This window comes from Mus musculus, chromosome X (assembly GCF_000001635.26).
Source record: "Mus musculus strain C57BL/6J chromosome X, GRCm38.p6 C57BL/6J".
NCBI lineage: Eukaryota > Metazoa > Chordata > Mammalia > Rodentia > Muridae > Mus > Mus musculus.
The window spans coordinates 108,772,895-108,785,911 of NC_000086.7; the positions used below are offsets into that span (position 1 = coordinate 108,772,895).

Sequence of the window (13,017 nt, forward strand, 5' to 3'; positions counted from 1 at the left end):
TCTGCAGTAGAGGTCAGCAAAGTTTATCTGTGGAGGGCCAGAATGTAAGCATGTCTGGCTTTCTAGGTCAGATAACTACTCAACTCTGTCTTTATATAAAAACAACTAAAGGTAAGCTACTTCAATAACATTTAACTAACTGAAACAGATAGGGTTTCGTCTATGAGCTTGTCCACCTCTTGTTTAGTGAATCCACCATTTGTTTTGTATTGGCATGAACGATCAATAAAGTTGCAGATGCATTCAACCATATAAAAATGGTAGTTCAAAACACATACCATAAAACACAATCTTTTATATTTTATTTAATCTTGTTTCTATAAGTAACCCTATAATTAGGTTCCATAAATAGACACCAACTTAAACAGCCTCGATGCATAGCTGCTACTATTTGCAAACATTAGATTCCAACTTACTCTTTGGATAGGATAAGATGGCTTTTTCTTCTTTTCAACAGTATAAAGACTAACTTCTAGGTCACCTTTTGCATTTCGACATTCTTCTTGTACCCTAATAAAACATTGGACATTAAAATTGTAAAAAGAGCCCAGTAGTTTAAACATCAAATCTCAAAACTTAACTTCAAAATAAAGAGTTGATCACTTTCATCATTTTTGTCATCATTTTCATCATTATGTCAGTGGTAGTACATCCGCAGCCACCTCTGTCCCCACTCCCTCTGGGTTTTCCCCACTTCCAAGACTGCTAGGCAATTCCTGTTCATTTTCCTGTGCCACTGTTCATTTTCCTAGTCCTCTAGGCTCTGAGAACTTCTCGTCTCTGTTATGTCTATACTTTTGTCTGCTCTAAATACTTTGTTAGATAGGGTTACACAATATTTGCTCTTTTGTGGATATCTTCTTTCACCTGGCAAGATAGTTTCAATCTTTGTTTATGGTACAAGTTTCCAGAATGTGACTGGAGAAGTACCACTGTATGATTTTATCATACTCCTTTACTGATTGATATTTGATTTTTTTCCCACCACTTGCTCACTTTGAGTAACCCTGCAATGAAAATTAGTGTGTGAATATCTAAGACCCTGCTTTCTAGTCTATTTTCAATTAACGAATTCTTTCAACTGTATTCCAGCAGGTTGTCAATCATAAAATTAGCTACCTTTTTGTTCTTTTTTCTGGATTACTACTCACAACAGAAAACTGAGGGAGAAATAAACAGAAATTAAAAAAAAAAATATATATATATATATATATATATACACTGCTACTTTTGGGATATCTGATACTTGGTTAGGAGGTATGGTGTGTGTGTATATATATATATGTGTGTGTGTGTATGTGTGTGTGTGTGTGTGTGTGTGTGTATCATGTGTATATACATAGATATATATTAAATATATTTAATAATATATACATATATATATATCAATGTATATCCTATTTCTAGTTGTGATTAATTATATAGTTGTTATTATAATAAAAGGTAGTTTTACAAGTTAGAATAGTGATTCTAGATTTGAAATTGATACCAATGAAGTCTTTTCACCAGTGAAGGCTATTTCAATGAGATTTTTGAGCACATGTACATTGCATACACATACTGCTCCAATAGTTAGCTTGTTTCCTTATTCTAAAAGAGTCACTGTTGAATACAGAGTCAATATGCTACTAGTTTACATATACTCTATTATGAGTTCTTTTTTAGTATTATATTTCTTACCGTAGCTTAAACAATAACCCCACACACTGACAATACCGCATCACATTTTCAGTATTTCCAAGGCATGTATCACAAAGATGAGCTCATTTAAAATGATGTTTGTTACAGAATGAACTAATTAGTATTAGTTAATATGCAAAGACTAATACATAATGCAAGTTGATTAGAATATCTCAATTACTGGGCTAATTTAAAATCACTTGTGAATAGAGAGCTTTGAATTTTCTTATGACAGCTACCATGTCAACTCACCTACTAACGCCACTATTTAGCTCATTCACCACCACTCTTCGGCTCCAGGCCATGAGATCTCTTTCAGTGGCCATCTGGCTCCGGGGAGCATTGTTGTGCATCTGCCGAACACCTTCAATTTGGCCACTACGCCGAAGGCCAATATTTGGGGAAGAAGGTATGTCCATATTTGGACTACTCAGAGCTGAAGCAAAAGCACAGAAAATACAATGTTCTGAGCAAACATACCAGTATTGTAGATTATAGCTCTAAACAAAACAAAAGTTTTAAATACAGGATTTCGGGGCTAGTACACAAGTGTTAGATTACTGGCCTGGGATGTGCAAAGCCCTAGATCTAATCCCTAGCACCCAGAGTAAGAGAGGACAGGAGGGAAAGGGGGAGGAGAGGTCTGCTGGAGATAGGAAAGTGACTGTTACACCTGATCTATGTTTTTCTGTGCCATCTTCATGTTGTTACACTGTTATAAATAAAACAAGTGCTCAATACATGTTGAAATTTTGTATAATTCTTTTAATTTTTTCAAAGTACTGTGTATCAACACCTGCTAAATACACAATACAAAACTGTGTTCAAAGATGATCTAAAAGATTCCCTATATGTATTAATAACAGTTCAAGATGCATCTTTTTAAAATCCAAATTCTATCTTTGTTTAATTCATTAGAATGCTTCAGGGTTAGCTAGGTATGGGGAATTATACACCTGCAATTCTAACTCTTGGGAACCTGAGGTAGATTTTGAGTTTTAGGCTAGTGTAGGCTACTGAGGGTAATACTCTCTAAAAGCAATGTTTTAGAGTAAAATTCATAAAACTTTCAAAACAAATAAAAACTTTAAACATACAAGTGGGGCCTGGGGAGCTAGATAGCTCAGTCAGGAAAGTACTCACTATGCAGGCAGGACCTGAGTTTGGATCCCTAGCACACACTTCTAGTGTCATGTTCCTATAATCCCAGCAACTGAGAGAGACCATGGAGATAGCTGGCCAGCCAGTTTTGGTGAATTGGTGATCAAGAGAAACAGTCACAAAAAATAAGGAGAGCAACTGAAGACATTCATCTGTGGCTTCCCTATGCACGTGAATACTCATGTATGTGTGCGTGTGTACACCAAACAAAGCAAAACTAAACAAACAAAAAACAGTCTCAGCCAGGCGGTGGTGGTGCACACCTTTAATCCCAGCACTTGGGAGGCAGTGGCAGGCGGATTTCTGAGTTCGAGGCCAGCCTGGTCTACAAAGTGAGTTCTAAGACAGCCAGGGCTACACAGAGAAACCCAGTCTTGGAAAAACAACAACAACAACAACAACAACAACAACAAAAACACCCAAAACCAACCAAACAAACAAACCAGTCTCATACTGTAACCCAGGCTGTTTGAAAATTCTTTATGCCTGTGACCTTGAAGCTACTGTGATCCTGAAGCATTAGCTACACCCAGGACAGAATGTAAAGCATGAGCCACCACATCCAGCTAACAAAACACTGTCAATATCAAAATTCACTTTCAAGATTTGTAAGCAATACAAGAATGCAGGGACCGAACGCTTTGTTACTCTAGTAAGCTTCTTGGTAATTTTTATATTTGCAAATAAAACACAAATAGAAACTGCAATTTTCAGCTACAAAAATAAACACTTGAAAACAATCCAAACAAATGAACATCATAAACAAAAGTCAGTGGGATTCCAGTGGCTAATCTACAGCAACTTAATGTTAGAGGTACAGCTATATGTTGGTTTCAGTAATGAAGGTCTAAATTAGCTATCTAAGAAACTCTGCTATCCGAGATTATCACTAGAGAAAAGTTAACTGAATTGGATACTCCAAGAGACCCATATGAAGAATGGTTTTATTATAATTTGGTGAAATAAGTAAAATATTCTGTGTTTTGCCTCAAGTTTAAATAATTCACTCGCTTCTGGATAACCCTACATATGATTTTACCAAAAATTTCATTAATTATGTAAATATAACAGGAAACAACGAGGAACAGTGTTATAACCCTATAACTCCAGGTCCTTGGGCAGGGTAAGCAAGATAACTGCAACTTTGTGGCTACCATGGTCAACTCAGCAAGACCTAATCACAAATAAAAATACTGGGCTCATGATGTAGTTCATTTGTGGAGACTTTGCTACATAAGACACCAAGTTCAAACCCTAGCACTAAGGAAAAGAATTCTCATGATTGCTTTTTAAAGTTAAAAACTCCTATTTCTTGACAAATTGGAATTAAAACGATTCAATATATATATATACATATTAATCTTAGGTGCATAGTCACATTTCACAGTAAATGAAAGATGTGCAATACATAATTAATATTTATATTGTGGGTAGTACATGCTTGTTCACAAGCTTGGTTACCTGAGTTCTTCCCCATGGATCCACACACACATACATATACAGGCACTTACATGTAAAGTAGAATGGAAAATTTTTTAAAAAGATAATTATTACTAAATAGAGTAATCATATAGTAACTTCTACTAGTTTTGAATCAAACTGCTGTGTAAGTCTGTTCAAGAGTCTATCTGTATGCCCTAAGAGGAGGCCAGGCTTTTGTGTACTGGCCTATTCTCATATTCTCATTCCTTCAAGAGAGAAAGATGATATGCTGCATTCTTTTCAACAAGGAAGGACCAATTATGGGAACCGTATTTTTTTTTAATTTTTACTTTTTTTATTTTTTTGGTTTTTCGAGACAGGGTTTTTCTGTATAGTCCTGGCTGTCCTGGAATTTGCTGTTGACAAGGTTGGCCTTGAACTCAGAAATCCGCCTGTCTCTGCCTCCCAAGTGCGGGGATTAAAAGCACAAGCCACCACTTCTGGGCTGGGAAAAGTATTTTCTAAGCTTAAGGTGGTTTATGTTTAAAAACACTTCATAGTTGCATATGTAGCAGAGGATGGCCTAGTCAGCCATCAATGGGAGGAGAGGCCCTTGGTCTTGCGAAGATCATATGCCCCAGTACAAGGGAATGCCAGGGCCTGGAAGCAGGAGTGGGTGGGTTGGGGAACAGGGTGGGGGGGTATACGGGGTTTTGGGGATAGCATTTGAAATGTAAATGAAGAAAATATCTAATAAAAAGAAAATAAATGTATTTTCCTACTCAAAACAAACAAACAAACAAACAAACAAAAAACCACTTCATAGATTGGGTTCCCCAACAAAAGGGTTAGACTTCTTCCAAGACTTCATTTCTAGAAATAAACGTAAAGATTTTAAATCCACTGACACAGGGGGAATACTGTATTTAAATATACTACCTGTATTGTTTAGTCATAAATAATAACAACGCGGTCATGGTACTTTAGAATAGCTGATACTGTGAGTATAAATTAATAAAAATGTTTCCATGATATAAGTAAATAACTGAAATATGCTTTTATACTTTCCACAAATGTACAACTACTTACCACCATTAACAGAATATGATCTATTAATTGGAAAATGTGGAACATCTCCTTCATTAATTAATCTGAGATCTTGTTCTCTCTGTAACTCCCTGATTATTCCATCAAGAATGCTTTCTTCTTGGTCATTGGTTTGCTGCCCAATTACCTGTTCTACCACCTCACCGTCACCTTAAGGAGACAGAGAGACAAAGTCAGATAAATTGACTACAGTTTAGTATACCTTAATATGGTCAAAAGAAGAAAAGTAAGCTTAACTTATACATTGTGAGAGAAGTAATTAGAAATGACTTAACATGAAAATAAAGTATTAAACAATATTTAATGGGAATTTAAAAATAAATAATATTCAGCATTTTCATTTGATTTAATCAATAGTACTACATGAGACATTATCAAGGCATTTTAAGGAATAACTATAATGTTAAAGTTAAATAAGGCATTTTAAAACAAATTTTCTATGTGTTACATTCTAAGGCCAAAATAGGAAATTAGAGATTTGAGTATTGGGCCTTATTCTACAACCCAGCCTGGCCTGGAACTCATTATACAGTCTGTCCTTCATGGCCTGGAGCTCATAGGAACCCTGCCTCAGCCTTCCAAGTGCTGGGATGATAGGTGTGAGCCAACATGTCTGGCTTGAGTAAAGAATAACGAATAATAAGCTTAGTCACAGTCAGCTGAAATGTTCTATCATTTGTTAAATGCATCATGTCCTGTTTTCCATTTTATCTTGTCATTAGATCAAACACTATTTGGTAGAGTAAGAAACTAAGTATGCTAAATTAAGGTTTTATTTAGATAGTTTCAGTTTTGATATTCATTTATTATTCACATTTTCTCTTTGGCTAATAAATATTAAATCATCAGAGGAACCAATGCTACCTCATTTCTCTACAAATGAGAGTAGAGTAGCAGTTTGCTCCCATTTACTCTATAAAGGTCAGTTCAAGACTTAATTTCCTAGAAAAGAAAGACAATTCAGAAGCCAGGTGTGATGGCACATGCCTGCAATCCCAATACTAAGAAGGCTAAATAAGACAGGAGAAAAGTGAATTCCCAGCTACCCCAGGGTGCACAGTGACATCCTGTCTTTAAAAAAAAAATTACCAAGGGAAGGAAATTCTATTTGCAAGTCTGTAACTTACTTTTCTATAATTAAATGAAAATAGTGAAGTACCAAACCAATACAAAGGTATTCCATGGAAGAGGAAGTAGAAAAGACAGTATAAACAACTGAAACATCTATTTAAAGACACCAGTCTTCTTGGGTTCATTAAATGAAGGCTTTCAAAATGAACTATCAATGCTATAATCAATATAATTTAACCAATTATAAAAAGCTTAATATAGCAGAGTTAGTAAGTTTAATCATTACCAGAAGTCACCATGCAGAAAAAGGTCATACATATGGTAATGGTTTCCCACTGCGGTAGGTCAACAAATTACCACTTGGGAATGTTACTGTTTGTCCTAAACCCCTCTTACTTGTGCAAGGCAGAGCTAAACAATGAAAAACTACCCTGAGAAGCTGAAAAATGCATGTAAAAATTAATAAGAAATAGTATATAATGCACATTATAACTTCTTCGAGAACTCAGTGAGGAGCAAACATCTGCAAAGCTTTCAATTTGCTTTAGGAAGTAGCATACCATTAGCCACATATCCTAACTGTGGAATAAGTTGTTCATCTTTACAGTTTTCCCGTCCTGGTACCAGCCGTTGAAATTTTGTAGGATGAGGATTTCCATCGACATCCACCAAGAATGGGGGAGGCATGAGGTGAGGAGCTTGTTGAGTTTGTTCATCTAATACATAGTTATTGGCATCTCTGATGAGGGGCCGATAATCGGTATGGAAGAACATCTGATCTGGAATCTTTGTGACAGATATATTGTTAGTGTTTAATAGAACAGAGATAGAATGCACAGTCTGAGCCCTTATTTTCATTCCTATAGCATATATATTTCCTGAATCACATAATTTTTATATTATTTATGTTATATAGTTCTGTATTGCTATACTTTCCCTCTAGGTAAAAACAAAAGACCTAGTTTTCTTGTCTACAAAATTCTATGGCTTGCATTTATTTATTTATTTATTTATTTATTTATAGATTTCATGCTATACTTTCCCTCTAGGTAAAAACAAAAGACCTAGTTTTCTTGTCTACAAAATTCTATGGCTTGCATTTATTTATTTATTTATTTATTTATTTATTTATTTATTTATAGATTTCATCTTATCTATCCCTACCCTGGACAAGAAGTAAGGTGTCTATCAGAACTTGTATAGTTTTATTTGACTTAAAAGAAACGCACAAACCTATATAATGAGTTCTTATTTTTATTCTAGATTAAATGAAGCATAATATGCATGGTAAAAGAGATAAATATCAACCAAATGAACTATATTAAAAGCTAATACAAGTACTGAGAGAACCTCAATGATGGTGAGGCCTGTTCTGACTACAACATTCCACAATCTACCCCAGCCTCATAGCTAATAAATACAAAGAACCAGTTGGGTGTGGTACAACAAGCCTATAATCCTAGCACTTGGGAGACAGGTAGAGGGTGGCAGTAAGGTTAATGCCAGCTATTTAGCAGAAAAACTAAAAGATGTGGGTAGAGGCCTACATCATGTGACCTAACAAAATTATTAAACTAAAACAAGCTAAACAATTTAAACTGATTTATAGCAAGCAACAGGACGGAAAGAATAACTATCAGGAAAAAAAATCTCCCAACTAAAAAAACAAACAAACTTCCGAATCCAACAAGACCATTAAAGGATTAACAACAATGCTTCTCAGGGAATTACACAAAACAGAAAAAGCGTGCTACCAAAATCTCTTTATAACGCCATTATTACCCGGATACAAAAACCTGATAAAGACAGGACAAAAATAAAATTTTAGACTTAATATCCCCAATGAATAAAGAAGCAAAAATGAGATACCTGCAAACCAAATTCAAGACCACATCAAAAACATCACTCAACATGATCAAATTGGCTTCAACTCCAAAGAGATGATTCAACACATATAAATCAATAAGTCTAATGCATCACATAAACAAGACTTGAGAACAGAAATCATATCTCCTTTCATTCAGAACGACTTTTGACACATTCTAGTATGACAAAAGCCCAGAAGAAGCTGAGAATAGAAGCAGCACACCTTGCAGAGTAGCAAAATATCACAGCAGTTAAGGAGCGCACACTGGTCTCTTTCAGAGGACACAAGTCCATTTCCCAGAACGTAGACAGATCACACTTGCTGCCAACTTCAGCTCTACTATGCTCCAAAGCCCTCTTGTGCTCTCCACAAACATTGTACTTATGTGAATGCATGCACATACACACACACACACACACACACACACACACACACACACACAAACGCACACGCAACGCACATACACACACAAATATGCACATAAAATAAAATCTTTCATTAAAAAGAAATATTGGAGAGGTGCTACAGCAAGTAACAGCACTGATTGCTCTTCCAGAGGACTGGGGTTCAGTTCCCAGTACCCACATGGTGGCTCACAACCATTTGTGTATTCAGTTCCAGGGGATCTGACGTTTTCTGGTCTCTACTGACACCAGACATGCATGCGATGTACAGACATACATGTAGACAAAATACCCATACACATAATATTTGTGAGTAAAAATTCAAAGCACATATCAACATAATAAAGATTACATATGAAAAATCTATAGCCAGCACCAAACTAAACAGATTTCCAAGTACTGTCATAACAAGCAGGCCTATTTCCTTCACTTTTATTCAGTACTGTGCCTGAAGTCTTAGGAGACTAAAACAAGAGACAGATATGAATGTGATACAAACAGGAAGTTAAAAAAATGAATTTTTCAGATAATATGACTATATACATATGAGAATCTAAAGCCTTTACATGATGCTGGGAAAAAAGACTTAGCAGTTGAGAGCATCCACTGCTCCGGCAGGGAACCTGGGGTCAACTCCTAGCTATCACAATAGGCTCACAATCATTTGTAAATCGAGTTCTAGGGGACCCTCTTCTGACTTCCAAGGGTAACAGGCATGCATATGGTGCAAAGAAAATACCCATAAACATAAAATAAATAAATCTAATTTTTGAAAAAAAATGATTTCTGCAGAAAAATTCTAGAGCTGATAAATATTTTCAGCAAAGTGGCAGGATATAAAATTAATATAAAACAGTCAGCCTCTCTTTATATGAATGACAAAGACACTAGATTTTGCTGAAAGGACCCTGATATAGCTATCTCTTGTGAGACTATGCCGGGGCCTAGCAAACACAGAAGTGGATGCTCATAGTCAGCTATTGGATGGATCACAGGGACCCCAATGGAGGAGCTAGAGAAAGTACCCAAGGAGCTAAAGGGAACTGCAACCCTATGGGTGGAACAACAATATGAACTAACCAGTACCCCAGTGCTCGTGTCTCTAGCTGCACATGTATCAGAAGATGGCCTAGTCGGCCATCATTGGGAAGAGAGGCCCATAGGTCGTGCAGACTTTATATACCTTAGTACAGGGGAACGCCAGGGCCAAGAAGTGGGAGTAGGTGTGGGAGGGTGTAGGGGACTTTTGGGATAGCATTGGAAATGTAAATGAAATAAATACCCAATAATAAAAAAAGATAAATAAAAATAAAATTATTTTTATCTGGTATAAATTTACTTATTTTCCTTCCATTTCTGAAAAGTAAAGAGATTAAATATCAGTTATAAATGATGGTATACTACATGCAAATTCCTATAGTAACTGAAGTCATTGGCAGTGACAGACATCACTAGAACTGAATGCCTTCATTGTAGCATTTCAAATAGATGTGTTAAAATTTATAAGGTATGGCCAAATCACTTATAATCAATCCTTGTTCAGTTTTTACACAGTTCTCTTGCTCAGCATCCTAGTCAGCTTTTGTAATAATGCAATTCTACTAGGGGTGGAGTAGTATTTTGCCATTGGTTTAGCTACCAATTCTTGACAAAATATAATATTGAGTTATTTTTATGGGAACATTTCCCATCTCAAGAAATCTGTGTCCATATTGAGTATTAGCAATTTGAAAGCATCTAGTAAAAATTATGTTTTGTCATATTGTATAGTTATTTTTATATTTATATTACACACAATTTGTAATTTATTTATTTTTCAGATGAGGTTTCAGTTTTACCGAAAATTTGTCACCCTTTTGCCTTAGTCACACAGGTGCTGACATTAGAATTATGTACCATGGCCCCTTGCTCACATATGTTTAGTTTTAGTTTCAACACTGTAACAATGTTTGGCTTTAAGAGATACTTTTAATTTCTATCTATATATTAATTACTGATTTTCAAGTGATTGATTTCATCTGTAATTAGTTTTGTTTCATAATTCTCAATAAAAATTAATTTTCCATTGTATTCTTTAACTATTAAAAAAAAGAAATCAAGAAAATAATCCTGCCCACAAGAGTCAACTTGTGATATACATACCACTTGTGATATACCTAACCAAGGGGTTGGAAAATTTGTACACTGAAAACTTTATAAAGCACTGAAGAAGAAAAAGATCATGTTTTCTCTAATATAAGGGCCCTAGTTTTCATATAGATACAAAAACTGATCTATATATATGACGTGAATGAAGAAGTGAAACTATCTGCGAGACTAACTAGGGGAGAGAAGGGGGAAGGGAAGAAAAGGCCTATGCTCAATCTATAGCAAATGCTTGTATGAAAATCTCCCTACGCAACACAGTACCATGTTTTTTATGAATACGCACAATGAAAAAAAAAGTTACTTATGAATGGTACAATCCCAAATTATCTTCAACCAAAAAATTATATATATACTAACCTTTTCATAGTATTTACTGCATCCAAAGCCAAATAGCAACAAATGCCCATGAGAGTCTGTACAGGCAAAATGGTTTCCATCTGGTGAAAATTTACAATCAAATACTGCACCATGACCTTGGCCTTCGATCTGAAATTCAGGGGAGTCTTTTAAGTCACTGTAAGTTTTTCACAAATATCAAGTAAGCATTAGCTTCTCCTGGCTATTCCCTTGGATTCTGTCATGAGTCATTTCAATGTACTCTCTGGGTTCTGTAGCCAGAACCGTAGAGTAAACAGTAAAACTCTGAAATATACTTCTGGAGAATAACATTGTGGTGGATGCAATAAACAACTGCACCTAACATAAATACTTATGAAATAATAAAAGATGCATCAGGAGAGTTAAGAGGATCTATACGCAATCAAATTGACAAAGGTGCTATTTAGTAAAGTGAAGGTATTTATGTTTATATCTTAAGCTATAACACAAATAAGCCTTTAAATAACTACCTTAAAATTAAACAATACAAATAAACTACTAACAAAGGACTTGGTATTATTAATGATTTGGATTTATATAAAATCTGTAGGAGTGAGCTCAAAACCCCATCTACAGTTTAGCATTGTTTAATCTTAGCAATTCTTAAGAAAAGGACCCTTCACTTGCATGACATGAGTATGCTCATCATGAAAGAATGGTGTTTTACTGAGAGAAATGACAGCCACTCAGTGTTTTACATGATGTGTATGAGATTTATAGCATGAGCATCTATAGTAATACACAAGATATTGTGGGAAAAACAAAGATATTGCAGTGCACACGTGTAACCCAAGCACTTAAGAAGTAGTAAAGGTGCTGCAGAGATGGCTCAGTGGTTAAGAGCACTGGCTGCTCTTCCAGAGGTCCTGAATTCAATTCCCAGCAACCACATGGTGACTCACAACCATCTGTAATGAGATCTGATGCCCTCTTCTGCTGTGTCTGAAGACAGCTACAGTGAACTCACATAGATAAAATAAATAAATCTTAAAAAAAAAAAAAAAGTAGTGCAGAAGGATCAGAAGCTCAAAGTCAGGATGTATACTTAGGATACATGAGACACCGTTTCCTCCTCCTCCTCCTCCTCCAACAACAACAACAACAACAACAGAACGTGTGTGTGTATGTGTGTATACACAAACACAAATGTTTATTTTCCAGTAAGTTTGACTATGAAAGTCATATAGCTGAAGTATATAGCAGAGACAGATACATGTATTACAGTCATTTTATTAATTATAAATTAAAATTATGTTAATGTCAGTTTACACTTTAAATCCAGTTTGGTTGAAAGAGTTTAGATGTAGACATCAGAATTTGAAAAATGCTAACAATCATGGTGAATAGCCATGCTGAAAGGTCTAACTCTAAGCCCATGATTCATTCTCTGAATTATTACACTGATTTAAACATAAGATGACAAGCTGTTCCTTTGTCCTAGACTACTGGATTATCAAAAAACCAAAGTAAGATTTAATAGGAAAATATGAACTTTATACACACAGTTTTCTTACCATATTAAAGTAATTTCGTATTTTGGTCCCCCGGTCAAGGTCCCAAATAAAAATGTTCCCATCATGACCTGCTGAAAGTATGATCCTTTGATCAAATGGATGTGCTTCTAGAACAAATACTTCATCATCATGCCCCTGTGATGAAAATCAATATTAGAAATGAAGATGCAACTCCAGATGTCTGACTTATTTTTCCAAATGTTCTTGAGCACTAGAAGTCTGGTTAAGATGAATTAAGGCATATCAAACAAATAGAATTCACTTG

General features: G+C 35.3%; 1 protein-coding gene across 2 annotated transcripts in view; it reads right to left on the reverse strand.

Annotated features, from left to right (window-relative positions):
* Brwd3 (bromodomain and WD repeat domain containing 3) overlaps window positions 1-13,017 on the reverse strand; it is a 98,518-nt gene that overhangs the window by 37,050 nt on the left and 48,451 nt on the right. For both annotated transcript variants that reach the window (NM_001081477.2, XM_006528114.3), the window contains exons 15-20: window positions 12,753-12,887; window positions 11,218-11,346; window positions 7,002-7,227; window positions 5,353-5,520; window positions 1,933-2,116; window positions 417-510 (exon numbers count right to left, since the gene is read on the reverse strand). In NM_001081477.2, coding sequence (NP_001074946.1) covers window positions 417-510; window positions 1,933-2,116; window positions 5,353-5,520; window positions 7,002-7,227; window positions 11,218-11,346; window positions 12,753-12,887 — 936 coding nt within the window. The remainder of the gene's footprint in view (window positions 1-416; window positions 511-1,932; window positions 2,117-5,352; window positions 5,521-7,001; window positions 7,228-11,217; window positions 11,347-12,752; window positions 12,888-13,017) is intronic.